Source organism: Styela clava, chromosome 1 (genome assembly GCF_964204865.1).
Source record: "Styela clava chromosome 1, kaStyClav1.hap1.2, whole genome shotgun sequence".
NCBI classification, from domain to species: Eukaryota; Metazoa; Chordata; class Ascidiacea; order Stolidobranchia; family Styelidae; genus Styela; species Styela clava.
In genome coordinates, this window is record NC_135250.1 from 9,725,610 (window position 1) to 9,751,895 (window position 26,286).

The window sequence follows — 26,286 nt, forward strand, 5'->3', positions numbered from 1 at the left end:
ATTGTCACAAGTCGGAAAAATAATTTATACTTTATCCCGCTTTTTGGGAACTAATTTGGATAATGGTTGCCATTGGTGGACTTTTTACTAGGATGATTTTGTGCTGCGCAAAATATTTGACCGATACCACTATTTAAAATGCTTTACCGTGTTAATTTAACTCTATTATCATAACTCAAATGTTGGTAAATCGGGCAGTTTACCACACATTTTAAGGCCACAGATCGCCGTTGCATTTTAGAATTATAATAGTTTTATTATTTTGTAAATACGAATCGGAAATTATTATATTTGGGCAGTTTACCACGTATTCCATGTCCACAAATACCTGTGGTATTTGGTATTAATACTTTCATTATTTTATCAATATGAAAATAGGAATCAATATTTAATAATATCGGTCAGTTTACCCCACATTTTATGTCCACAGATTGTCGATACAACCATGAGTTACGTTGAACAGAATTACATTAATACGGCATGACATTTTAAATGCTGGTATCAGTCATGGATTGGATTATTTTGCGCAACAAAAAATCATCCTGGTAAAGGATCGATACTTTTAGCTATCGTTATCAAAATTATTTGCCAGAAATTATTTTCTAATAAATCGACTTGTTTTTCCAACTTTGACATTTTATTAGATAAATACCGTATTTCCCCGGCTAATAAGTCCACATGGCAAATAGGACGATGTCTATTTTTAGCACTCAAAAAAGTTTTTTTCCATATAGGCCTCCAATAAGACGGGTAGAAAAATTGTGTCCCTGTTGTTCAGTTATGATGATATGCGCTAATAATTTTATATGTTTAGAACCAGATCATGTTAGTTTGGTAGAATCATACTCACAGAATTAACTATTTTTAACAATTGGGCGGTAAATTTGAGTTGTAATGGGCAATCATTTTGGACAACCTATTAACCCGATTGTTGAAATAATTTTGGAATGTGATAAGTACTACACTGTGTGCACGGGTTATTTCGCAGATGTGTCGTGTTCTGCTGAATCGGCAAAACGAAAGGGTCGCAAATCACTTTATCTCGGTGGCCGTGTTTCTCTTTAAAGTAACGATAACCGGCCTGCGATTAAATATCATATTTGGCAGACCCTAAGACCCAAATATAGGGTTACACAAATCATGCTTGAGAAGACTCATGCTAATAATAAGCAGGCCACATAGAAATAGAAATAAACATACTTTCTCAAATGTGTCGCAACACTATGCCACTATGCGACGTACCGTCGCACAGAATATAAACAATCAAAGTGCCGATTCTATTTCATCGTCATTACAATACGTGAGACAGCGTAATAAGTCGTTTAAAGATTCCCGTAAAACGAAACACCACATTTACGGCGAAAAGTGGCTACTATTCGGAATTATTCGAAAATCAGCCGAAAAGGTATTCGAATACTTTGATATTCGAATACATTCGAATATTCGATTCGTTTTGGACAACCCTGTATAGCACAGTGCAATATTTTCGACTTTTCAGAAATACTAAATCAAATCAAAAACTTGTTACGAAGTATAAACCAAATTCTGAGAGCTCTGATCACATGATTCGTTAGTTCCTAAACACTTCACAGAATAAAATTAAATATGATTTATGATTTTCAGAGCTGCTGACTTACTTCAAGCTGGTGCAGTAATGGATCGACAGTTTCAAGCCCATGAAGCTCATGTTCCATATATTCTTCAATTATTCTTGGATTATAATTTATATGGAATGAACTTGGTTCACGCTAAAAACTCTTGGTTCAGATTGCCAATAGGTAGGTTTTTCACATATGGTATTATTTTTTCAAAACTTTGGCAACTATCTGTAGCAGGGTTTATCAAACTGAGCTATCGGCTCCTCGAGGGGGGTCGCTGAGCGGTTTTCCGTGGGCCATGGGCAATACCTTCACTAGGTACTATTCACGATAACTAGAATAATTTGAAAGAATTTTAACTGCGATTTGTTTAATTCTGAGATTGTAATTCATTTATTCTTGTGCTTTTGTTTGATGATTTCTGTATTATTAAACATGGCGCATAAAATACATCAGGGGCTGTACTGTAAGTGCCGAGAGTCTCGAGGACCACAAATATGATAGTTTAAGAATCGCTGGTCTGTGATGAATTACTGTTAAAATTCATATACTTAGTCATATGCAATGGCTATAATTTCATTAGAAAGGTTTTAAAATTTGCTAATATTTCTAAAAATGATATTCAATTGTGAATTTTATGAAACTTGATTCAGGAGTTCATAATTAAATGTAGTGCCTTAACCACCAGGTCAACAAAATTTAATAATCAAAATCAGTAATCAATATACATGCTTCAAAACAGAAAATTGTAGAAGCATCTACCGGAATTTCAGAACACTAAATTATCTGAATATGTTCATTATTAAAATATACTTACCATAAGTTTCCACAATGTGCCATGTCATTCACCATGGTTTACTTGATTATTCTTTCTGGACCATTTAGCATAATATTATGCAATTTTGTTGAAGTATATTCAGCCTTATCTTTTTTCCACGCGTGTAATGTGGCGGCGCCTATGTGTCTACATTGTTTGATTTCTAAGAGCAGATTATTACCATATTATAATGTTGTAGACATCATAATTCCCACGCTTATCTTGCGTTAGTATTTCATTTCCAATTTGGAATATATTTACACAAATATGAGAGAGATTAGGTAATGTGTAATGTGGGTAAAAGTTTGTTTTGAAATCAAAATGGCGCTTGATTTGTCTTAAAAATATGAAATGTATACGACGAAATATGTCTTCAACTATTGTCCCAAAAATTTGAATCCAAATTTGTAATATCCCTGGTCTAATATCATCATGTATCTCTAAGCTGGAAAATCTACATGGAAATATATTTATGAGGGATCGGCCGAAGCTAAATGTTTGACAAGGCAGTATCTGAAATAATAAAGGGATTTCAAACTAATATGCAAAGACCTGTTATCTCATCTTACTTTAATTATGCTTATGAACAAACGTATCGCTGATGAAGCATAAATTAAAGTAATGCTAAAGAATAAAGATGATAATAGACCACATTCTTAGGTTTGGTTCCGCCTTATTAAGCCTAAATAACTTAGTTGAACTTTGTACATTCTTTTACGAATTACCCTTTTTTTCATGTAAAATGTCGTTAAATCAATCCTATTTTAATGATTCTCGGGTTTTAAGTCAAAAGGGTGGACGTTAAAATTTCGAACAAATTCATTTGCAAATATTACAACAAAAATAGGTGCACTGTAATCATAGGTAGAAGAATTATTCATCAAAGTACTTCATTGAATAGTTACTGAAGTTTCAAAATAGAAAATACATTTTATTTATTTTCTCAAAGCAGCAAGTTTCACCCTTCAGATTGGGTGACAAAAATCTTGTTTTCAAACATGATATGGTACATAAATGTCATGTATTTAATCATATTACTGCACTGGTAAGGTGCTTGCTTTCAATGATGATTAACCTACTAATTTTAGTAACTCTTGGTTATTGGTACAATGATCAAAACACAATTGGGGTCATCTAGGTCAATATTTACTTCCAGTTACAAAATTTTATTCAATTCAGACACTGTTAGGTATGGACTTTGGATAAAATTTGTCAATTAAGCATGTTTCATCTATTGTCATGCTCGTTATGGCATATTTCTTGCATTACATGTTAAAATTGGTTATGGTATTATTACAATTCATTTGATCAGTGATCTTGAATTGCACTAAATTGGAAGTTTTGTTTGATCATTGAACATGGAAATTGATACAAATATGTTCTACAAGGATACAGCTGCAGTAAAAACAAATTAGCTTTTTACATTTTAAGTTTCCAAGAAAATTGCATTTTTGTAATTTGAAGATATAACAACCAAACCTAAAATAGACATAGACACTACCTAAAATAGGTAGCCAACAGCTTTGAAGCCTAGACCAAAAGACCGCCCGTGGCCTGTAATGACAGGAGATAAAAAAGTACATTTTTGAAAAATGTGACATAAGCAGCTTTGGTTTTATATCATCGATAAAGTATGCCATTATCAAATATTTATTGAATAGATGAATAGAGTTATAAGAATAATTTGGATCTTCCTATTATATCTTTCAAACCAGTTTTATCAATTCAGAAACAATTAGGGTCTATTCAAACATTCCCAAATGGCTCAATAAAGTATAGTTATATTTTGTTCCATTAAATATCCCAGAAATGATACCATAAATACTCGATAATTTTTCAAAATTGTCTAAAAGTTTATTTTTTCATGTAAAACTAATCAGGTTTCGAATTTCATTTGGAATTTGACACTTTAATTTTTAAGTTGTTTCCATAGCTCATTTTCCTCCATAACGATCATAAAAATGACTTAGTCATGAAGATTATTCACATTTAAGGCATTATTTTTTACTTTTCAAGACAAAATGGCGTTTCATATCGCGTTTTATTGCATAAGTTCACACTGTAAATTATATGACTCAAAATAAATCTGGTCATTGTATTTTGCCTCAAGCATAAAGAAGAGTAAATAAACTCGTACTATAACAATGTTGTTTGATATTACAGTTTAGAGCAATAAATAGGGGAAAATAGAAATTTGAATATTGCAAGCAGAAAGAGCCCAAAGGGTTCATATAATCTATTATTTCAATGATTTTTTGAATATCAATTATGTTTCCAATTGGGCCATCCGACAAAAAAACACATAGTAGTCTTTAGTCAATTATATTAAATGAAATTGGAAATGAAGGGTAGTTAATATAAACATTAATTTGATTATTTTACTATATTTTATTAAGAAATTTCTGAACTAAAGAACGACTTCATTTGCTCAAGAACGATACTTGTTCAAATTTAAGTATTCTGATTTATTTATAAAATCAGAATTTAAACAATCAAAGATAAGTCATTTCGATCTATTCAAATATTTTATATATTTTGGACATCTTCTAATGCAAGTTCATCACACATATTAAAATTCCCTCGAAGTATATCCCTTGAAATAATAATTTGAGTGCATAGGTCATATTTATGAGTTGTATCAATAATTTCTTCTGTTTGTATTATAAAATTAATCTGTATATAATTTTGAAATTCCTACTTTTAATTCACTTTAAATTTCAACAAAAATCTTAATTTTGTTCCAATATTATTTCCCTCAAAACTTTTCAGTTCAAGAAATTCGAGTTTTACTTCTGTTGATAAGACCCTGAAATTTATTTATATTGTGTGTGACTGTGAAGAATTTATCAATATCATTGTCCCCTGCATATGTATTAATTAGAATGAAAAAAACAAACTTGGTTAATATATTGACTTCACAACAAAATTGAATTTTTAATGGGGCTTTATGAACATTCGTATTACTTCTCCCCTTTTTATTTTTATACATTGATTCCTATGATTTATGTGTTCGTTCATGATCATTTTTTGGTCAAATTTATTACTTCATAACCTTAATTGATCAGAGATAATCTTTACTTGTTTTAGGCAAGCCAGATCCGATTGACAAATTACCTGAAATCAAACGACCGGATGATATTGAAAATGATAATAAAGAACAACCTTCGAATAAGACCAGCGTTAGTAAGAAAGGCTATGACAAAGACAATGATTTGAAATTGGGTATGTACTGTCTGATGTTGTTGGAATTAGAGGCCTTAAACCAAATACTTTACTATTTCGAATACTTTCTGAAATAACAGTATTTTTAAAAATTGGATATCGTATATTCAAAATCTGGTCATGTTTTATAGAAAAATTTTCATCAGCCATTGTATATCGATAAAAATTCAATTTAGTAATATAGAGTATGAGATGGACATTGTTTTACTTGATTTTCTTTTTATCATGATTATTTGCTTGACCATCCATCAGATGTCAAAATCTTGTAATGCCAAATTTTTTAATGATGGTATCTACCGTATATTATTCTCGCAATGAAAATTTTAATAAATCAAATATGACCAATATCATATCGTTTCAAATATTTCATTCATTTCAGTTATCTTCGATTAAAATATTTAAATATTACAAAAATTAATTTATGTTTAATCTGGCATGGACTATAGTTAGCTGTGTCTTCCTAACAAACAATAACGTCGTTCAGGGATGGACCAATCATTAGACTGTTTATATAATATTATGCCACATAATATTGATATTTTAATGTAGTTTAGATATTTTATGTTTGCCACATTTAGGTTTTAGGTATTTTAGTAAAGAAAGTGCTACAGCACAATAATGAGATTTTTATGCAAATTCAAAGCATTGTTTTGCATTGTATTTATAACGCATTAACAACCTGCTGCAAAACTTGATATTTTCATTATTTATTTTTTTTATCATATCTGAGATGAATATCAATTTAGTTCTTTTTATTAATATTGGATTGATTCTGGTTTGATATGAGAATTTTTATATTTAATAACAGCTGAAAAATATAATGCACCGAGCATGTCACAGCTTCAAAATTTTAACTGGAACTTGCTAAGGGAGAAAGCCCAGAGTTCATATTCTCAACGTCAACCTCACGAAAACGACGATCTCGGAGATTCAGAAGTTCTCCCTTCTTCATCTATTCGAAGAGCGTCAAAAGAGGAAGATTCTCAGAATGTTTCTCAAGGATTCTCATGTTCAAATTTATGTAAAACACTCATGTCTAAATCAATCTTGTCAAATGATTCTCTCGAATCTGAGGACATGTTGAGTAATACTCTCACATCTTGTATGTGTCCTCTACACACTCAATGGACTGGCCAAAATGTACCAAGCTCCTCAAAACTGCCGGTGCAAGTTGAGAGGCACAGCATGTGTGATTTAGAAGTAGACGTTCTTGCAGCTGATATTGCAAATAGGTTAGAGTACCTATATTTTCATTTTTTTGTCTGCTAGGTAATGAATCAGATTAAGTACACATTTATGTGAGTTTAATTTGAGTGGTGAGCGAATGTTGAGTTGAGTCAATAACGCGAGAGTATCCCCAACACTGATTGGAAGCTTCTATAGAGTTTCGTCTTGAATAAAGTTATTAGGAACCTCTTGAATATCAATCGTATTGACCATAAACTTGAGCAAATAAGATTATTTTTTTCAATCTTTTTTCTACATTTTTCATTTTGATATTTTTTCTTCAGAGACGAACTCGCAAATGCGTCCACTAAGAATCCAGGGATTGCTGCAATCTGGGAAGATGAGAGAGCCAGGAGGAGAGAAAGAGATGAAGATTCTCAAATTGCGTCAAATCAATCTCAATTGAGAAACCTGCCAGAAAATCTTTCAGAAAGAGAAGCTCGTTACATTGAGGTCTGTATAGCAATATGTCCTTTTTTTAACATTTTTGCCAATCGATTGAAGACATTAACCAAGTGGTAGATAAGAAGGTTAACAAACTGAGAAATAGATATACTTATTTGCAATGTCTTTCAAATTCAAATACTTACCGTAGATCAGATTCCCTGTATGGCAATAGCATGCGCATACTAATTTCACAGCCAAAGGACATGATTTGCAGCAAGGTTTCAAATTTGAACAGAAATTTTGTTGATAAATAATTTCTTTGGTTGTATATCTTGTGCTCGATGAACCTGTAGGTATCATTAATATATTTGCAGAGACGGAGTAGCTCAAAATGAGTTAACAACAATCACTGCTGTCATTTCTCACTCGCATGGTAGCTCATTTCCCAGTTTATTGCTCTTTACGTCTTCAAATCCAAACAATTATTAGGTTGTGGGGTAGGCTTTATAGATATTGCATAGTTCAAAACTGGATGGTTGGCGATTTGAGAAGGTCCTAATAGGGCTGTCATTTATTTTCGATTAGTAATACTCATGCCTTTGCGTAGAGAAAATGATGTTTTTTTGCTGATTGCATACTTGCCCTTGATTAATAAGCTGTTTATCTGCTTCTTCATTCCGTAAAATTAATACCGAAGCTCTTTTATTTAAATAAAATAAGTACGGTATATCATTTCTGTCTGCAGATGTTGTATGATGCATTGGATCGTTACAAAGAAGAAAACAGTTTCACATCTCTGAATGATTCTCTCTCATTTTCTGCTTCGTTAACATCTCGTAAAACGTCATCCGAAGCAGGTCCATCTAGGAGAGAATCAAAGGATCTATTTTCTCTTTCTCCTTCTGGTTCTCAACCAACATCTTCTAAGGAGGGCAGTCAGGATACCCTCGGAATTTCTCCAGAGTCTGGTCTGACTCCAATAATTAGCCAAGATGTTATATCTCAGGTATTTTCATCCATCATTGTTCATTGACATTATATTGAATTCATTGAGTTGCAATGCATTTAGAATTAATACATTACAAAATAAATCCCTCCTATACCTATCACTTTGCCCATAGTGTGATAAATTACAATGTTCAATAGGGAAGATTTAGTGTCATCCAGACATTGTATCTATGGCTAACTTTCTAGAGCAGTAGTTCTCAACCTTTTTGAGCCGCGCCCCCCTTTTTATAATTTGTCAAGTCTCGCACCCACCTCAAAAATAACTAGCTCACAATAAGCTACAAATAACAGATAGTGAGTCAATAGTAAGTATGTTTTGTTCAAAAACACATTGAAAATACATGGATGAAAGTTATAATGAAATAAATGAAAAGTTTTGAAATGTAAATATCCGAAATATGGCAAGAAAGATCAAATCTAACAAATATTTTAATTTTTAAAGCTTCACACCTCTTTAAAATATTGCCAATGTCCCCTTAGTGGGATGCACCCCACCGCTTGAGAACCACTGTTCTAGAGCTTCGTATAGAGTGAATAGATGAAGCATCTCAATATATGCTAATTCCAACCATATAAAATCTTAAACAAGAACGAACATCATTGAGATTGTGATGGTAAAAATTACCAAAAGTTAGCATGCTGGTCTAACAATGTTGCTATAACAATTTTTCTGCTCTAAACTATGTTCATCCAGCAGTCAATGTCAATTCACGTTACTGAAAACTTCAAATAAAGTATTAATTAGATATCAGAATTGTAAAAAATGCTGTGTTGAATACGGTAATTTTCACATTAATTTCATTCGAATTCTAATTTATTTGCCATCCTCAATTTCTGGTATTCTTGGTTGGTAAATATGGCTGCATTATTGCACCGCTACGTTATTATGTACTATTATCATTATCATTATTTTTTTTATTTGAAAAATTTCGAACTTTCATCCGACATCATTCAGGTTATGAATTCGGCCAAAAGCCAAAGAACCAGAATCGGGAGTGATATGGATGATGATGTAGATATTTCGACACTTGAACTCATGAATAAATTACATGAAGAGTAAGTTGAGGATACATTTTGTAATTTTATCTCAATATATATATCAGATTATTAAACTATTTTTGCTGATCTTCATAGATGCCTACTTTTTGATATACCTTGTTTGGAGTGATAAAATGTTTTACCAAAAGTCATATTTTGAGTAAACTTCATTTTGATGTCATCAATTTAATTACCGCTAGAACCAGTTTTACACATTTACTAAATTCAAAACAATTTCTAAAATGAGTCAGCTCTTCGATAAAACAACACATAATAGGTTTACACAATAACTTAAACTTTAATTCGTTTGTTTTCATTTACTTGTTTAACATGGTGTAACAATAAAGCAGTTATAATAAGATATTTTCTCATGAACATCGATAGTAGTAAATGTAAAATATCATAGAAATTGTCCTTTTTTTGTCAAACATTACAGTTTTAAAAGAGCGTGAATATGAAGTAAGACTCTATTACAAATATTATTAGTAAAGTCTATATTTCTCAGAATTTTTTTTGCTACCTGTTTCACAATTTTAATAAATTACAATATAAGCTTTGTGTTAACGTTTCAGTATTTCAATTTTTTATTTTCTAAAATTAGTTTAATCCCTTCAGGCAGTTATATAACATCTTCCATTCATAAATATTTAGCACTGTGGTTTGAAATAGTGCATTAATGATATGTAACCTTATTTTGACTTTTTGTTAACTTGTAAGATCGCTAGCCGCAAGATTGTAATCATGTTGTTCTCGAGTAATGAATTCAATATTCCATTATTTTCATATTTTAGCCTTTTTCAGTTTGATCTGAAATCAGAATCAAAGTTTTGAAAAATTCTAACTCCAATTAATGCTATTTTGTAAAATTTGCCATTTATGCAATGAAATCATTATTGACATTATGGTACTCCCGGAGTGTGTGTGTACCAGGTTAGGGTTAGGCCATAATTTTATTCCGATTTTCCTTATTTTAGTTCTATTACGAGTTCGGGGACTGTCTGTGTTACCCGAGTGAATATATCCCCTGCCCATAGGCTTCTGTCCCTTTTCACAACTTGATGTGAAGTAGGCGAACAAAATTAGTTACCTCCTTATTGGTACACAAAACACTTCTGGAGCGCCGACATTATTATTTTATTATTTCATAATATTTTCCATATAGCTTGTAATTACAAAAATTACTGTGAGATTCATTTGCAAAACTCTTAAGTTATATTTAATTCACAAGATTGAGAATCATGAACACAGAAATATTCAGAAATGAACTTTCCGTATTTGGAAATGAATAATTTTATAAAAATATCAAAAAATTTTAAACATTGTTTTTAAAATGGCTTGAATTTTTTGAATATTGTAACATGAGTCCATGAGGCATGCAGCTATGTTACAGGTGTTCATAAAAATCGAAATTTTGAAATTGAATCAGGAATTTATCGATACCAGGTTTATTAAAAGTGAAAAAACCTTGAATAAACACTGATAAAAATTTTACGAGCATGGTTAAAATATATTGAAAACTGACTTAATTGAAATTGTAACAGTACTTCATTACTCTGTATTACTTGATTTTGTTAACAATCCCTCCAATAAAACTGACTCAATGATGCTCATTTGGTTAGAATAAGTGATTAAATTAAAGAATTGGGTTAAACAAATTACTTTGTTTATCATTGACCTATTTTGTTGTCTCTGATAACTACTGTATTGTTTTTAGCATAAATTATTTTGAATAGAAGTATGTTTATATTTATTTATCTTATGGTTGTATTCACGGATGCAAAAAAATGATTAAAATATCCAAATACATTCTAAATGAGAATATTTAATTAAAATAATAAATATGTAGTTTTATGAGGAATTTTGAAAATTCTAATGTTTTCTTTTTTGGAAATTTATTTTTATATGCATTTGGTCAGGCGTAAAATTAACTTTATTCGACTTCTAACACTGTTAAGGGAAAAAATAGAAAATCAGTCTAAACCATGTTTATTTTCAAAATATTCTGCATTACCAAATTCGATTTCTATCAATTTGCAATGATTTCAGCTATTTTCTCTGTTGAAGATGTAATTTAGGAGGTATATAATAGCCTATTCCATATTCAAAAAAGTTCATTTAGAATGTTTCTGAAATCAAATTTTTCATTCGATGTTAATAATTCCAAGCCCTTTGCGTTGCAAAGCCTATTATAACCGAGTCCAATTTATCATCTATGCCCTTGTATTTACAATGCCCTAACAGCTTGTGAGAACAACGCATGTCATATAAGATCTATAACCAAAAATTTTGTGCCTGACACTAATAGTAAGCCTGTTTTAAATAAAGGTACAGCCTGCGGTTTCACTCAGTTATTTCTTTCTGGCCCACCTGTGTAAAAGGTTGCACACCTCTGATTTAGGTTATTCGACTTATGCCATCTCTTTTTGTATGTGAGTAGCTTGTTGAAACTTTCTTGCTATTTTTTGTGTTCAATGTTTGATTTAAATAATCTGAATGATATATTTCTGTGACTTTCAAAATGTATATTTGAAGGGATTTTGAAGTTATTCATTACTGGGAAGTATGTAGATTTTTAAAATGATCCATATTGATAATTTTTTACACTGGTCATTTTTACAATAAAATAATAATTCACTACATTTACAGCTTGTTTTGTAGCCTATATCATAATTTTAGTTTGAATTCAGATTCTCTTATTTGAGATAAGCTAAATTAATTTCAAAACAGACTTCTATTTTGACTTTTTAAAATTTTGAATGTTTCTATTTTCAGTGAAGAAGAATTACCCTCAGTTGCATCACAACGCGGAAACGGGCCACTAGATGTTGATCATGAGCGACAGACGCCCGAAGATTTTGCATTTTCTCAAAATTCCATCAAGAAACAGCTCTCTTTTTCTATTTCAAATTCACAAAAAATCGACGATTTACCATCACCTTTGGATTCTACATTCCCCATAGCCCCACCAAATGACGATGAAGACGCAATTGAACATTTTGAGATGTCTCAGAGATGGGACAGTGCAATTCAAGATTTGTTGCAAGATTTATCTGATAGTGATAATATGCAAATTTCCGATAGTGACGGAGATGATGTAGCAATTCCACAACTTGATGGTGCTTCTGATGAACCAGTAAAAGGTAAATTACAGAAAAGCAGCGGCGTATTGCGGTGTTAAATTAATGGTGGTATTCATATGTCAAAATGTAGATATTGATGAGTAGAATTGATAGTTTTTTCTGTAAATTTTGCGAATTTAACACTGGAGTCCTAATTTCTGTCGAGTTTTTTATTAAACTGAAATATATTATTTAAGCTTTTAGATTGATTAAAAGACCTCAAAGAGCTGGAATCGTATTTTCAAATTCGTTTAGTCAGATTCAGAGTAGTATTTTCAAGTTTTGAGTGCAAATTTACTTTGGCCCTACTATTGCAGTATTCTAAAATATGAACTTCCCCTAGTTCTAGTATGTTCAATTTACACGGTTGTCATCTTCAAGTATTTTGTCTGCTTTCTAGATAATCCAACAGGAAGTATATCTACAGTAACTGGTGAACGACTAGGCTCAACAAAACGCGGTACAATTGCAAAGTCCAAATCACTTGATGTATTAGAGACTGAGGATATCATACCTAAACCAACGGATGTAAATATACAAAAAAATGATACTTTACTTACAAGCAAAGTTATGCAAGAAACGACCTCCCTTCCAAATGTAAATATTCCTGAGGTTTTTGAAGCCCAAAATATAAAAGTACTTTTACCTGATAAATGTACAAATGACTTTCTAAAAAATTCTGGATGGGTTTCTGTTGACAACATTAACCAATGCCAATTATCTCAATCTGAATCACTGATAAAAATGTCTCCAAAAATTGGTAAAGTTGATCATAGAATGCGACATGAAGATGAAAAATTATTAAACAAGAACAAGGATTGTGTATCTAGTTCGAAGCAAACAACAAAACCTGAAAACGGTACTTGTAAAAAAGTTGTACAACGAAAGGAGCAAAAAGTAACGTCGGCACGTACACATCCATGCTCGACGGGTTATGTCGTGAAGAAGAAAACAGTCCAAGAAGCTATCGCGAGTATCAAATACTTTGGTGGTAGCGAAGTGAATTTTTCTGGTAACGATAAAAATTTTGTTGATATTTTAATGAAGTTTAATGAGATGCAAACAGCACGAAATGATCCAAATAAAAGAAATAGCAATAAAAAACAAACTACAGAGAATGAAATCTATGGTACTGGTGAAGAGCCTAACAATATTTTTGAAAAAATGTGTTATTCAGAGAATGAAAAATCTGATTTTACTAGCGACACTAGTCCGAAGCCAAATTTTAAAAAAGCGTGTTTGAACAAGAAAAAAATTAACAAGCATGATTCTAGTCGCAGGAAAGTAAAAAATGACAAAAACTTGAGAGCTGATGACTGCAAAAATGATTTGAAATCAAGTCAATCTACTGAAGATAACGAAAAATGTGCTATTATTAAAAATAGATCAGATTCATCGAAAGAAAATTCTAGTTCAAGTAACCAGTTACTTGTTAACAATGATATCAACAACGCAAAAACAAGTGATGATGCGATCAATATTTTGGAAACAAAAGAGAAGTTGCTCACGGAAACAACCTCCACAGTAAAGAAACCCAAAGGCAGGTCACTAAGTGAATCAGTGTTAATGAAAGTTGAACCAAGGACTAATGTATTCACTACAATTCTCAATGAGAATCCTGGTGTCACTTTGTATGATCAAACGAAAGCAAAACCTCAAAAATTTAAGCATTCTGCCATAATCAATCTTGATTCGTTGTCGACCGGTGATGGTAAAAATATTTGCTCCCTCGATGATACGCTTGTATGTATTACGTCGACACCTGTGGAACATGAAGCGAACGTAGAAATTGACAAATCTCCATCAAGAAGAACGAGGAAAAATACTAAAAAAGAGAAGGATTCAAAAAGGTCTACCAGAACAAGAAGACCAAGATCAGCGTCTAAGAATACGTGAGTTATTTATAGAAGCAGTATATTGGGATAACATGTTTCAAGCTATTTTTTTCTCGGTATCTCTGTGCAAATCTGTATGTAGTGAACGTAACATAACAATTCCATAATGAGGCGCGGTGGCCTAGGGGTTTAAGCATTAGACTCAGCTATGGTGGTGTTGCGGTTTATAATTTCGGATTAAATATCATGCCCACCATCTCACTCAGGGTATAATGAAAGGAAGGAGTTATTCCAAATACACTGTACAGTATAGCAAATGGCTCCTTATCTTGGTGCTTTTGCCAAGCCTTGTTCTGAGCAAAAGGCGTAGAAATACGTCATGTCAAATAAGAACCAAAATGGTCAAACTAAGATCAAAAGTTATCACCTTACTCAGGTTAAGTTTTGTTTGTTTTTATAATTCAGCGACTAATGTAGGACGATACATTTCCAGAAATTATTAATTTCTAATATCAAACGGAATTCTTAGAACAACTAAATCATTTGATTCTTTATGAACTAAGGTACTTTCACTAGTTAACCCATTTTCACTTTAATTATCAAATCTGGGCAGGTATCTTGAAGATCCATTGTATGAAACAGTTTTTGATTCGGATTGGGACTCTGACAAAAGTGAAACATTTGAACCCATTGAAACAGCATATTCTTCCAGACGTACCAGAAATAGGAGAGCAAATGATTATAGGAGGAAAAGAAACAAGAAACCTAAAGTTATTACAAAATGGATCATTGTTAACAGGTTTGTTTTTGAATATGTATTGCATTTCAGATGTTTTTAAACTTTCATATAGTATATGTTGATGAGAAAGTGTCTGATATAGCGATCTGTGATATTCAAAATAAAATTTTTGGCCCTCCAGAAGCGGGTGTATCAATATGGAGGTAACTAATATTGTTCGCCTACGTTATATTAAGTTGTGTAAAGGGACTGAAACTTATGGGCAGGGGGTATATTCACTTGACCAACACAGACCATCCCCGAACTCGTAATAGAACTAAAATAAGGAAAATAGGAATAAAATTATGGCCTAACCTTAACCTGGTATACACACTACGAGAGTACTGAAATTTCTTCGATAAGGCTCATACCTGATTTTACTTGAGTTGTTTGCACTTTTGGGCAAAATTCAATAAATATAATGAATTTGATAATTATGCTATTCAAAATTGGGATTGAAAATGTTTCCCTGTTTCTGCTTTTTTGTAATAAAATATCACGATTTTTGTGAAAAGTCGACCCATTTATAATATTCAAAATGGAAACTATTTGCAAATCTGAATTGTATTTATACTGAAATTTCTGATATGGACATTCTTGAAGCTTATATGCTCTCTGTTTTAATTCCATAGCACAGCATTTTGCATCCTAATAAGAGAATATGCTTATTTTATTAAAAAAAATTTTACAAATATTAACTATATTAACTTCATATTCCTTTTTTACAGATTCAAAGGACAGTCTAATATGCGAGTTGCATTGTGGAAACTTCCTCTAACAAAAAGAGTAAAATTAACTCCTGAACTATTACGTCTTTATGAGTTATACTCACCCATAAAAGGATCAGAAATTTCCCAGAAACCCCCATCCATTCCACTACAAAACAAACCAAGACCTATGGGAAAACGAAGCAAACATAGACTTGCTATTTTATGTCCATTCGGTCCTCAATCGGACGACAACAATTCACCCATAAGAGTACATTGTAGTCAAATTTCCAGCTTAGAAAATATTGAAGCAATCGTTTCTGGGATATCGACCAAACAACCACCTTTGACCCCACCTAAATCCATTTCGTCGGTTAAGACTAAGTCTACAAGTTTCGGTTCTCAAAAGATTCAAGTGACGTCATCTTCGCCAGACACAGTTACTGGTGTTGAAAATATGGAATTTGAAAATTTGTCTGAGAAAAACTCGGTCTCTGTTATTTCAGAAAAAATTGTGAATTCCTCTGGTGAAAATAATACAATAAATTTCGAACAGAAGCATACTTCTCAAACTGATGAAAAAAGCTTGTCTTCCGAGTTGTGTGAAAAATCACTTGATGATAACACAGTTTCTTTGAAAGCCGCTGAGCTAACAAAAGTATCACCTTTGAATGATTTACTAAATAGCCACAGCGTTTCCTCAAAAACTTCGTTTAATTTAATTCAGCACTCAACAGAGAAATTGGAAGATAAAAGTGACGCTGTATTGAACAATAAATTCACAGAGAAAGAAAAAGATTCTCCAGTGGATGTCAAAATACCCATGAATGCAGGGAAAAAGAATGAAGAGCAAAATGTCGAACAACCTGAAGAAACTGTTTTGGACGAATGGGAAGATCTAGATGAGGATCTCCCTATTGCAGTTGCTTTTGCCAGAGCTTCGTCTAAGTTGAATAAATTGACTTCTGAAAAAATAAAAACTGATACAGAATTAAATATAGCTATACAGGCACAAATAGACATATCAGAGAATGTCGTTAAGAAAGATTCAGAATTGATAGATAAACAGCGAAAATCGAAATCTGGCAACACTGAAACAAACGATAACCAATCCAATATAGTCAATGTGAAAATGACAAGTTCAGAGTTGCCAGTTTCTTTGCTGTGCTCTGAAAAACTGTCAGATATGCCAGGGGATTTCACTGTGGAAAACAAAGAAAAAATTGCAACAGGAGAGAATCTGAAAACAAAATTAGTTGAAACTATTAATGAAGAAGTTATCATTGCCAAAACATGTCCAATATTAACAAGTATTTTTACAAAATCATCAAAGCCTGTTGTAAAAAAGACTGAAAATAAGAAGAAAAACGTCAAACCAAAAAAAGAACCAAAACGGAAACGAAGCTTGGTGAAATTAAATAGAGCTTCTCCTTCACCACCATTAGTCGAAAATAATCGTCTAAGTAAATCGATTGTGCCTGTCAGCAGTCGTACGGTTGAACCCCTTTGCAACAGAATATCACCTGATATAGTTACATCATTGAAAAATAGTCTAGAATCTTCGGTTGAAACTCAGGAAAATGAGCGTTTACCTGATTTCAATATGAATACGTTAGTTGCTGAAAAATTATCACCAAAAAAGTCGAAAAAAGTAAATCCAGTACAAGTGACTCTTATGCCACATATAGGAAAATTGTCTCCACCTACTAGAGAGAAAAAATCACCGTCAGAAACTGATACTGCTTCCCCGATGTCTTCTCCTGAAAAGAAAGTACCGTTGCAACAAACTACAACCAAAAGGGTCTATGCTCCAAGCAGAAAAGTGAGACCTGTTTTGAGTCTATTTTTGCCTGGCGACATCTAATTAAATTAATATTATAACTCTCAATTTGATGTATGTGGGCGTGGTGGCCTAGTAGTTAAACCATTAGACCTATTATAATGACATTGCAAGGTAAAATCGTGGATTCAAATGGTATACCCACCACCTCACCCAGGGTGTACTAAATAAGATAGGCAATGTTGAACCGGAAAGATTTCAGTCCTTCCAAACTATGGTAGTTTCTTACATAGAAGGGACTGCCTGCACAGAACCTTGTTAGGAGCAATAGGCGTATATATATGTCTTACAAAAATGCCTCTAGTCAAATTGCACAATTTAAATAATAATTCTTCAGTTTTTGTGGTACTTCACTATCATGAATATTCATAAAAAAAACAGTACAGGCCAACTTTTTTTTTCAAATTTTTATACTTTTGTTTTTTAAATTTTTTAGGTGACAAGGAATAGTGTTGCTGTGAAACTAAAACAAATATCAGCTCCGAAATGCATGTTTAACACCATAAGCGATGATAGTATGGATCCTGCTCCCAAAAATGCTCTGCTGTATACTGGGTTTCCGTCCCCTATTCTGGACCCTCCATGGCCTGACATAGAACCACCAAGACCTTGGTCTCCTATGCATGCTCCTGTGACCAATAACGCCAATATTCAAGATAATGAAGAAACTGAATCTGATGACTTATTGGAGTCATTTGCAGAATCTTTTGGTGCTGATGGTGAGTTATTAAGATAGGAATAGGATCAACTACAATTAATTTTTTTTAAACTGAATATTTTTAACCTGAAAATTTTTGTTTACTGTTAAATATTTTCTGTGCTATATTTTATAATTTAACATAATGTATTCTTTTCAAAATGTGTTGGTTTTGAACAATTCCTGGACAGATTTTAAAAAATTTGGTCACTCCCTAAACAACTTTGTCTCTTCTTTACAGCAACAAAGATTTTGGGTCTTGATGAATCGGTTTTCAAAAATATGGATTGTATTGATCAATTGATTAATGATAACCAGAATACAGATGCAACTCAAGAAGCTGTAAGTAGAGAATTAGTCTGTTGATTGTGTACTCTGTATTAATTAGACTATTCTATTTTCTTTTCTTTTATTGATAGGACAACGTTTTGAATACAAAAGAAGAAGATGACAAGTTACTGAAACATTTTGATAAGATATTAGAAAACGTCTCTACCAATGTCAAGTCTGCCTCTAGTAAGATTCTCTAATTTTTTTGTTTCATATTTTTTCTAACAGCCTGTTTTTAATGCATTTCTTACACCATTTCTAGGTGACCAACTATGCAAATCAGAAACCCCTTTCGACGCATTTGAAGAAGAGACTCTCATGGAATTTATCGATGAGATGACTTCTCCTACTCAGATACTTGACTCCACCTTATCCGAATCACTCGATGCATCTTTACCTATGGCTCCCACCCCTACTCAAGCTATAATGGAGTCACGTACTACTCCACCTCAAAAGACAATTTCAACAGATGCAAATGAAAAGTCAAATTCTATGACTTCCACACCATTACCCCCCAGTTTACCCTCTAAAACTGTTGTGCTTCATAATCAACCCGCAAGACCAACGTCTGTTTTACCTGTTACAATGCCCCAACAAGTGCAATCTTTTCATGAGCGCAATATTAGTTTGGTAGCTTTGCAAAATCAAACTTGTATTCCTCCACAAGTGCCCAATGTAATGACATCGATACATCAAACCTTGCCTCAGCGGCCAGCTAGTGTATTTGGCACTCACCCACAGCACCCAATGGAGTGTCAGAAACAGTGCTATAGTCACAGACCACAAAGCTGCCGTCCTGTACAGCATTTACCTGCCATGCAACATAAGCCACAACTTCAGAGACCAGCTAGTGCGCTGGGACAATGGTCTGGTATGAGGGAATCTCATTCTCAGCCGACTTGTACTGAAAATCATTTTAACATGCGAAATAACATGGTATCTCCTAATTATTTTCATTACAACGCTGATCAACACGCTCAAAAAAAGCCTGATAGTAATTTTTATGCGAATAAAAATGCTTCCTCACAGCCTATGATACATCCTATGTCTTCTTACACACCAACCCCACCACCTATTCCGTACCAATTTCATATGGATGGAGGCCCCATGCCAATAGAACCCCCTTTGCAAGTGTTCCATACCCATGTACATCATCACCATCATGTACATTCTATAAATAATCAGCCCGATGCCGTTAACAATGGCCCAACGCCGGCTCAACCAAAACATTTACAGCCCCCAAAAGTGAAAACAGAAAGGATACAACAGAATGTAAAAATGGAAAATAATCCCAACTCACCTTGGCCTAATTTGCAAGCAACTGGGAAAGTCACACCAGTTCAAGCCAAAGGTTTGAAACCACCAGAAAAGCCAAGAACTAAAAAAGCCAATTTCTATGTTCCTAACTCACCCTTTCCATATCCTACAACAATTTCACCAATACAGACTGGACCAAAAGGGCTCGTTCAGACTTTGACATATGTTGAGACCACGATGGCACAGACTTTTGCCTCTGGTTCTCAAAGTGGAAAGCAACGCTTTCTTGCATTTGCAGGTGTAACACCAACACAACACCCTACAACGACTATCCTAACCCAAGCATCAGCTTCAATGAACCAACAGATGGCAATAGAAGTTCCATCAGTTCTTTTAAAAGGAAGTTGTCAGTCTGAGCATTATCAAGGTTTTTTCGAAAAGAGGCAAGGCAACTCTGCACCAATGGTATCTCGACCCAAGAAAATGTATAAACCTAGGTCCCGTAGTCGCCCACAAAATGCTAGAAATGTTTGGGACCCAACAGTACCTTTGCCAACTTTGGAAAACACTGATGTAACAAAAGAACAACAGCTGACTGCAAAAACCCCATACGGATTGATGAAACAAAATTCACTGGTAGCACTAAAAAATCGCTCAGTTGTTGCTGCCAGCATTCCAGAAAGAAAACGCAAAACAATATCTGATTTTAGAACCCCACCCCCAAACACGCCCACTATTTCTTTAAGTGGGAATTCAACAACCATTGTAGATTCCAATGCTGAAGCTTTCAATCTTTCTCAAGATATGTTTCAAAGCAAATCAGTATTACCTAATCAAAGTCAAAATGGTATTCAAATCCAGCAAACTCAGAAGTCTGAAGCATTTTCAACGTACAACTTTACCTTTGTTTCAAATAACGCAATAAAGACGCCCATTGACAACAATGATTGTAAAGGATTAAAATTAACTATTTGCAAGAATAATGTGCAAAAACAATCTAAGATTAATAAGTCTCGTCAAAGGCAAACTACATCGCAATTTCAGAAATTAGATTCAGATAATCGACCTATTCCCAATTCGGGAGAAGAACTCATTTTGAATTTTGTAACAGGAGAATGGGAAGTCGCTCCCGCAGAAAAATCTCCTGAAGAACCACCACAAAGAATTTTGTCTCAACCAAATCAAGATATTGTAGCAGAAACCGACTTCAAATTTCAAATGCTTCCTACTCTGCCAAAAGGATCCACTATTTTGGGCGTGTCTAATCCAGCGAACTTATTAAAGAAATTGCACAAAGATCTTCCTAAAAGAGAAGTAAACCCAGAGCAAATCTCTAATGATGATATAGATGATTTTGCTGTTGCGAAAAGAAGAAAAAGAACATGCCAATCCGATCCTTCGGAGATAAAGCTGAATGCCAAATCAGAATACAGAGTGTCTTCTGTTGATTTATTTTCAGGTTCTCCAAAATTAACACTTAAAAAGACTTCCAGCGCCTCAAGAGGCAAACCTCAACTTTCGAAACTCGTGTCGGCTACAGAATCAGAAGAAACGAGCGCAAGACGTGCAAAATGCAAGACAAAATCTGTTGATGATACGGATAGCTCCGATTCTGACTTTGCTCCAAGAGAAAGAAAAAAGCAAAGACGTCTTTCGAAAAATATAAATTCTGATTCAGACTCTGACTTTATCATTAATGATGAGCCAGAAAATATTGACAACACATCAGAAGATGCTGGAAAAACTGAAATACTTCATACAATGACAGATAAAGTATCCCTCGAAAAGCACATGTCTAATATACAAAACATATATGTCTTGCAACCAAAATTTATTCCACAGAGTATATTAGTAGAACTAGATGTAACGCTGTTGGAAGCAGCTGTTATTGCCTTAGATAATAAAGTCACAGAGCAAAATCATGCAACTGTTCGTCAGTTTGGGGGTAAAAATTCTCGTGAAAAACCCGCTGCGTCAAAACGGAAGATTACACCTATTTCTACTACTAGAAGTAAAAGTAAAAGTGAAAAATTATCACATTCCAAATCTAATGCATCAGAAACTGAGAAAATGATCAAAGTTGACGAAACTCATAATAAAGAAACATCAGCTCCTATACCTCCTTTAAAAATTTTCCGACGCGGGAAAAGATTGAGTACTGAGCGTGCAGCACTCAAATCTGGAGTTGACGTATCTCCTGCAGAAAAGACTTTTTCTATAATCGGTGGGTGTTATTTATTGCTTTAATAACAAACATTGATATTTATCCAAATAATATACTGGTATGAAAATAATTTTTTGTATTTCAAATATTTTTTTATAAATTGATCTCGTTTACATGTATCACAAATCACAGATAGGGCTGCACAATTTTTTCTTGTGGGCCGCAGGTTGCACACCCCTGTTCTAAATGATCTTATTTCAGTTATTAAAACATAATGAGTATTAAAACGGTTTGTTTGAGATTTTAATTTACCGAAATCCAAATTCTTAGATCATAACATAAATGTTTTTTAGAATGAAGATCATCAAATATACTTTTTTTTCCGATTGGTTTATGTTATTATTGAAGATAACTATTGTCAGGTTTATGTTATTATTGAAGATAACTATTGTAATCGGCACTTGTATCATGATGATTCAATCTGCATATTTATGTTCTAGGTGACGTTCTTTGTAATACCCACTGTAACACACAAGAAAACTTAGAGATAAGTGATATGACAGAGATTCGGTCTCTTCTGGAGCAATGTTGTGATTCTGTTGCTAAAAAAATGCAAGACGAAATCAAAGAGCAAATAGAACTCAATTCCAAAAGCGAAAAGGGAGCAAAGGATGACTCTCCTGATTTATTCCAGTCTGATAGTTCATTAATTAATATTGGCGTCAGCAAAACTGGGAATGATGTACCCAACATTGTTTGTACGAGACAAACAACCCAAATCAGAATGCAAATGAAGAAAAGTAGTGGTGATAAAACGGAACCCTGCGGCACACCCAACAGCCATAACATGCAAAACGATAAATCTGATCAAGATGGAGAAGACATTGTTGATCCACCAAGTCCGCCAGAAAAGAAGTCACGTAGTGCACGACAAAGTTGTTCTTTTAAAGATATGAAACATGTTTACAAACCAGCAATAAAACCACCATCAAGGCAGCAAGTTATGTCTGATGTTAGTGAACTGGGGTTGGCAAGTGACTCTACTTCAAAACCACCATTTTATGGAGATGCCAGTGACGCTCAAAGTACATGTCATAGGTCAGCATATCCTTCTTCGATTTGAAAAAAAAAACTATTTTTTTATTGCAGAGAAATATATAATTTTTTACCTATTTTTGAATTTTTACAATTATTTATCTGAACAAATTGGTGCTCATCCTGCAATTGAACTAGGCTGATGCAAGTTCATTTTATTTACAGACTGACAAATCTTGCCCCTTACATCAAGAAACCAAAACCGATAAAAACCCTCCAAGAACTAGAAGAATATCAATCAAAATTGCCAATCGAAGGCGGCCTTCACCATCATATGGTTATGGCAACTGCTTCGACACAATATACTTCTAGTGAAATTGCATTTTTGCGACAAAGGGCTTCGGATATACTGCCACCTAATGTTCGGGTATGGGATCACCTGGACGCTGTCACAAAACTTCCTCAATATCCTGACTTGATGAAGATATTCCTGCAGGATTCCGAAAAACGTGAAATTTTGCTGCGGCCTGCACTAAAGCCACCTACTCGAAAAGAAGTAGAAAAATGGTTGGATGAAAAACGTGCCAGAAAATTGGCACAAAACAGTGAACCCAAATCAGAAAATAAACCAGAGAATGAAATTGATGTAGTTGAGTTAACAACTATGAGTGAAAATCATGCAACAGCAACCCAGGATTTGGTTTTTGAGATAACACCTAAACCCGCATTGCGTAGGTCAATGTCTCTAACATCTCCGTGTACAAGTGGGAAAAACTTGAGCAGACGTCGAAGAGTTAGTTTTGACCTTTCAAATATAAGTCCAGAAAATAATAAGACATTTTCTCCTGTTCAAACGAGATCACAGCGATTTAAAAAACGCAAATTAGGCACAATTGTAGGAAGTCCTTGCAAACGAACTATAAATATTGAAAATTCACCATTAACCGCAAAAGACCTTCCTTTTGCCAATCTCACTTCCCCAATTGAAAGTTTAAATCGAACAAGCTACTTGTTGGATAGTTCAATGCCCTTCAGTACTTCACCTTCGTTTTTATCATCTGTAAATGTACCAGTAACGCCAGAAGGAAGCAGCACTGCTATCAAGACATTAGTGGGGTCGTCTAACTCCGACGAAACATCCCCTTTAACTTTTTTAATATCTGGGTCGTTCACTCCACCCGATTCTTCAACACAGGAGCCTAAGTTGAAGAATCAAGATGATCCCCTATTGTCGTCACTTAAAAAACTACCTCAAAGTACTCCCAATGTTACTGGAACACGTCAAAGGAAACATGCGCTCAGGAAACTGGCGTTCACACCTATTAAAACAAGTTTTACCGCTTCAAAAGAGCAAGATACTCCAATGAAGGAGCGAACTCCACCCCGTTTATCAAGGGAGACATCACCAGTAACAAAAACGTCTCAGGGTACCCCAACCACCAAAACAAGCTTACGTAAAATTGTCCTGGCCAAACAGTTTCAACCACCCGGCACAGTGAATGATCTAAAACTCCCATCTACTGAAGTGAAAGAACCCTGTTCAAAACATTCTTTACGTAATAGTCCTTTAGCAATGGATACGCCACAAACAACTACAAAGAAAGAGGGATCTCAAATTGATGGACCTACTCTTGACAATACTTATGGTTTCAAAGCTGCTCAACAACATCTTGGAGATGCAAAATCGCTGCATATTGTACAACATATAAAAACGGTACGTGTCATATAATGTGGTGCCCTGAACTATTCTTGTAATATGAATGTGATAGAAAATGATTATGCTCAAAATTCTACAATATGTATAATATAGGACTACACATACAAGCTTTCAAAACTTCTTAGGCATAAAGAATTATGGTGTATGCGTAATATTTTATCCTGTAAGATGACTTTGGATTTGAAATCATTGTTTATATTCTAAGTTTGACAAACTATGGGACAGATGAATCATTTTTGACTGCAAATTTTTTCAATGCTCAAATGATTTCTGAAGTTTTAGAAATTAATGTTTTTATGTTAACTTCATTCCTATAAAAGAAATCCAAATTATATGAATTTTACAGACTATTTTTCTTGATATTCACGATTACCAGTTGACTTTTGGTAATACGGAGATTTTTATTCTTGAAATCTGTTAAATCCCATATTTTTTTTTACATAAATTTCTTCTTTTTTAGTTGAGCATTGAACTCCACGTGAAGACTCGGATTGACCTTCGACCTGATCCAGACATGGACGAAATCCGCTGTTTATTTTACTGCCTGGACAGTGATTCCTGGACAGGGACATCTCAAGGAATGAAAACCGGGGCTATTATAGTTGATATTGACTCCGTTAAAAAGGTATGATGATATTTATTGTTGTGAGGAACTTATCATTATTCTAAATAATATGAGTGGTTCTTACATATCGCTAGATATTATAAAAAATATTTATAATCCATTTTTGGGGGCTCCTGAAGTATGCGAACCAAGATGGCGGACATCGGAATGTAATATGTGTACTAGGTTAGGGTTAGGCCATAATTTTAGGTACAAATACTACGAGAGGCACTTGGCTAATCTTCGAACTCATAGTAGGACTAAAATAAGGGAAATTGGAATAAAATTATGGCCTAACCTGTTACCCATGCTACGTTTCGATGTCCTGCATCTTGGTTCGCATACTTCAGGAGCACCCATTTTTGTTTTATTGTAATGTTGATATCCTTATTAATTAGTAATATTTTTGGTATGCGATTGTCTCCTAATATTATTTGTCCTAATATAAAATAACTATTGATATTACAATTAAATCAGGTAGATAGAGCAATGGAATTCATGAATGTTGAGCGTTAACCTTGTTATAGTTGTTATTTTATTTAATGAAAAGCTAACAAAATCTTAAGAAATTTTTATTTCACTTTCTTGATCTTAGGAATCTGAGATGCCAGATAGTCAAAAGCAATCGACTTCGAGATTAGACACAACAACATCAATTTTTAGAGAATTATTTAAAAAATCTGGCATCACTCATATTGACACTTTGTATGTGAGAACTGAAGCTGAATTGTTCTTACTATTCGCTCAATTAATACATGAGTGGGATCCCGATATTTTAGTCGGTATGTCTTATTGTTTCAGAACTATAGAGCAAAAATTAGACCTGAGCTATAAAGCATTTGTATAATTTATAATTTGTTTTTTCTAATTTTTGGTTATCTTATATACTCATACTAGGTCGTAATT

The 26,286-nt window shown here is 33.5% G+C and overlaps 1 protein-coding gene across 2 annotated transcripts in view; it reads left to right on the forward strand.

Moving 5' to 3' along the window:
- Positions 1 to 26,286, forward strand: part of LOC120341041 (uncharacterized) — a 38,912-nt gene that overhangs the window by 2,758 nt on the left and 9,868 nt on the right. For both annotated transcript variants that reach the window (XR_013478284.1, XM_078117403.1), the window contains exons 4-21: positions 1,624 to 1,778; positions 5,503 to 5,637; positions 6,446 to 6,869; positions 7,149 to 7,317; positions 7,997 to 8,257; positions 9,215 to 9,315; positions 12,070 to 12,437; positions 12,817 to 14,308; positions 14,865 to 15,050; positions 15,758 to 17,558; positions 18,013 to 18,295; positions 18,515 to 18,615; positions 18,693 to 18,789; positions 18,866 to 22,084; positions 22,525 to 23,122; positions 23,285 to 24,773; positions 25,237 to 25,401; positions 25,976 to 26,162. Coding sequence is in view for 1 of the 2 variants with exons in the window: in XM_078117403.1 (XP_077973529.1) it covers positions 1,624 to 1,778; positions 5,503 to 5,637; positions 6,446 to 6,869; positions 7,149 to 7,317; positions 7,997 to 8,257; positions 9,215 to 9,315; positions 12,070 to 12,437; positions 12,817 to 14,308; positions 14,865 to 15,050; positions 15,758 to 17,558; positions 18,013 to 18,295; positions 18,515 to 18,615; positions 18,693 to 18,789; positions 18,866 to 22,084; positions 22,525 to 23,122; positions 23,285 to 24,773; positions 25,237 to 25,401; positions 25,976 to 26,162 (11,231 nt within the window). In the remaining variant the exon portion in view is untranslated. The remainder of the gene's footprint in view (positions 1 to 1,623; positions 1,779 to 5,502; positions 5,638 to 6,445; positions 6,870 to 7,148; positions 7,318 to 7,996; positions 8,258 to 9,214; positions 9,316 to 12,069; positions 12,438 to 12,816; positions 14,309 to 14,864; positions 15,051 to 15,757; positions 17,559 to 18,012; positions 18,296 to 18,514; positions 18,616 to 18,692; positions 18,790 to 18,865; positions 22,085 to 22,524; positions 23,123 to 23,284; positions 24,774 to 25,236; positions 25,402 to 25,975; positions 26,163 to 26,286) is intronic.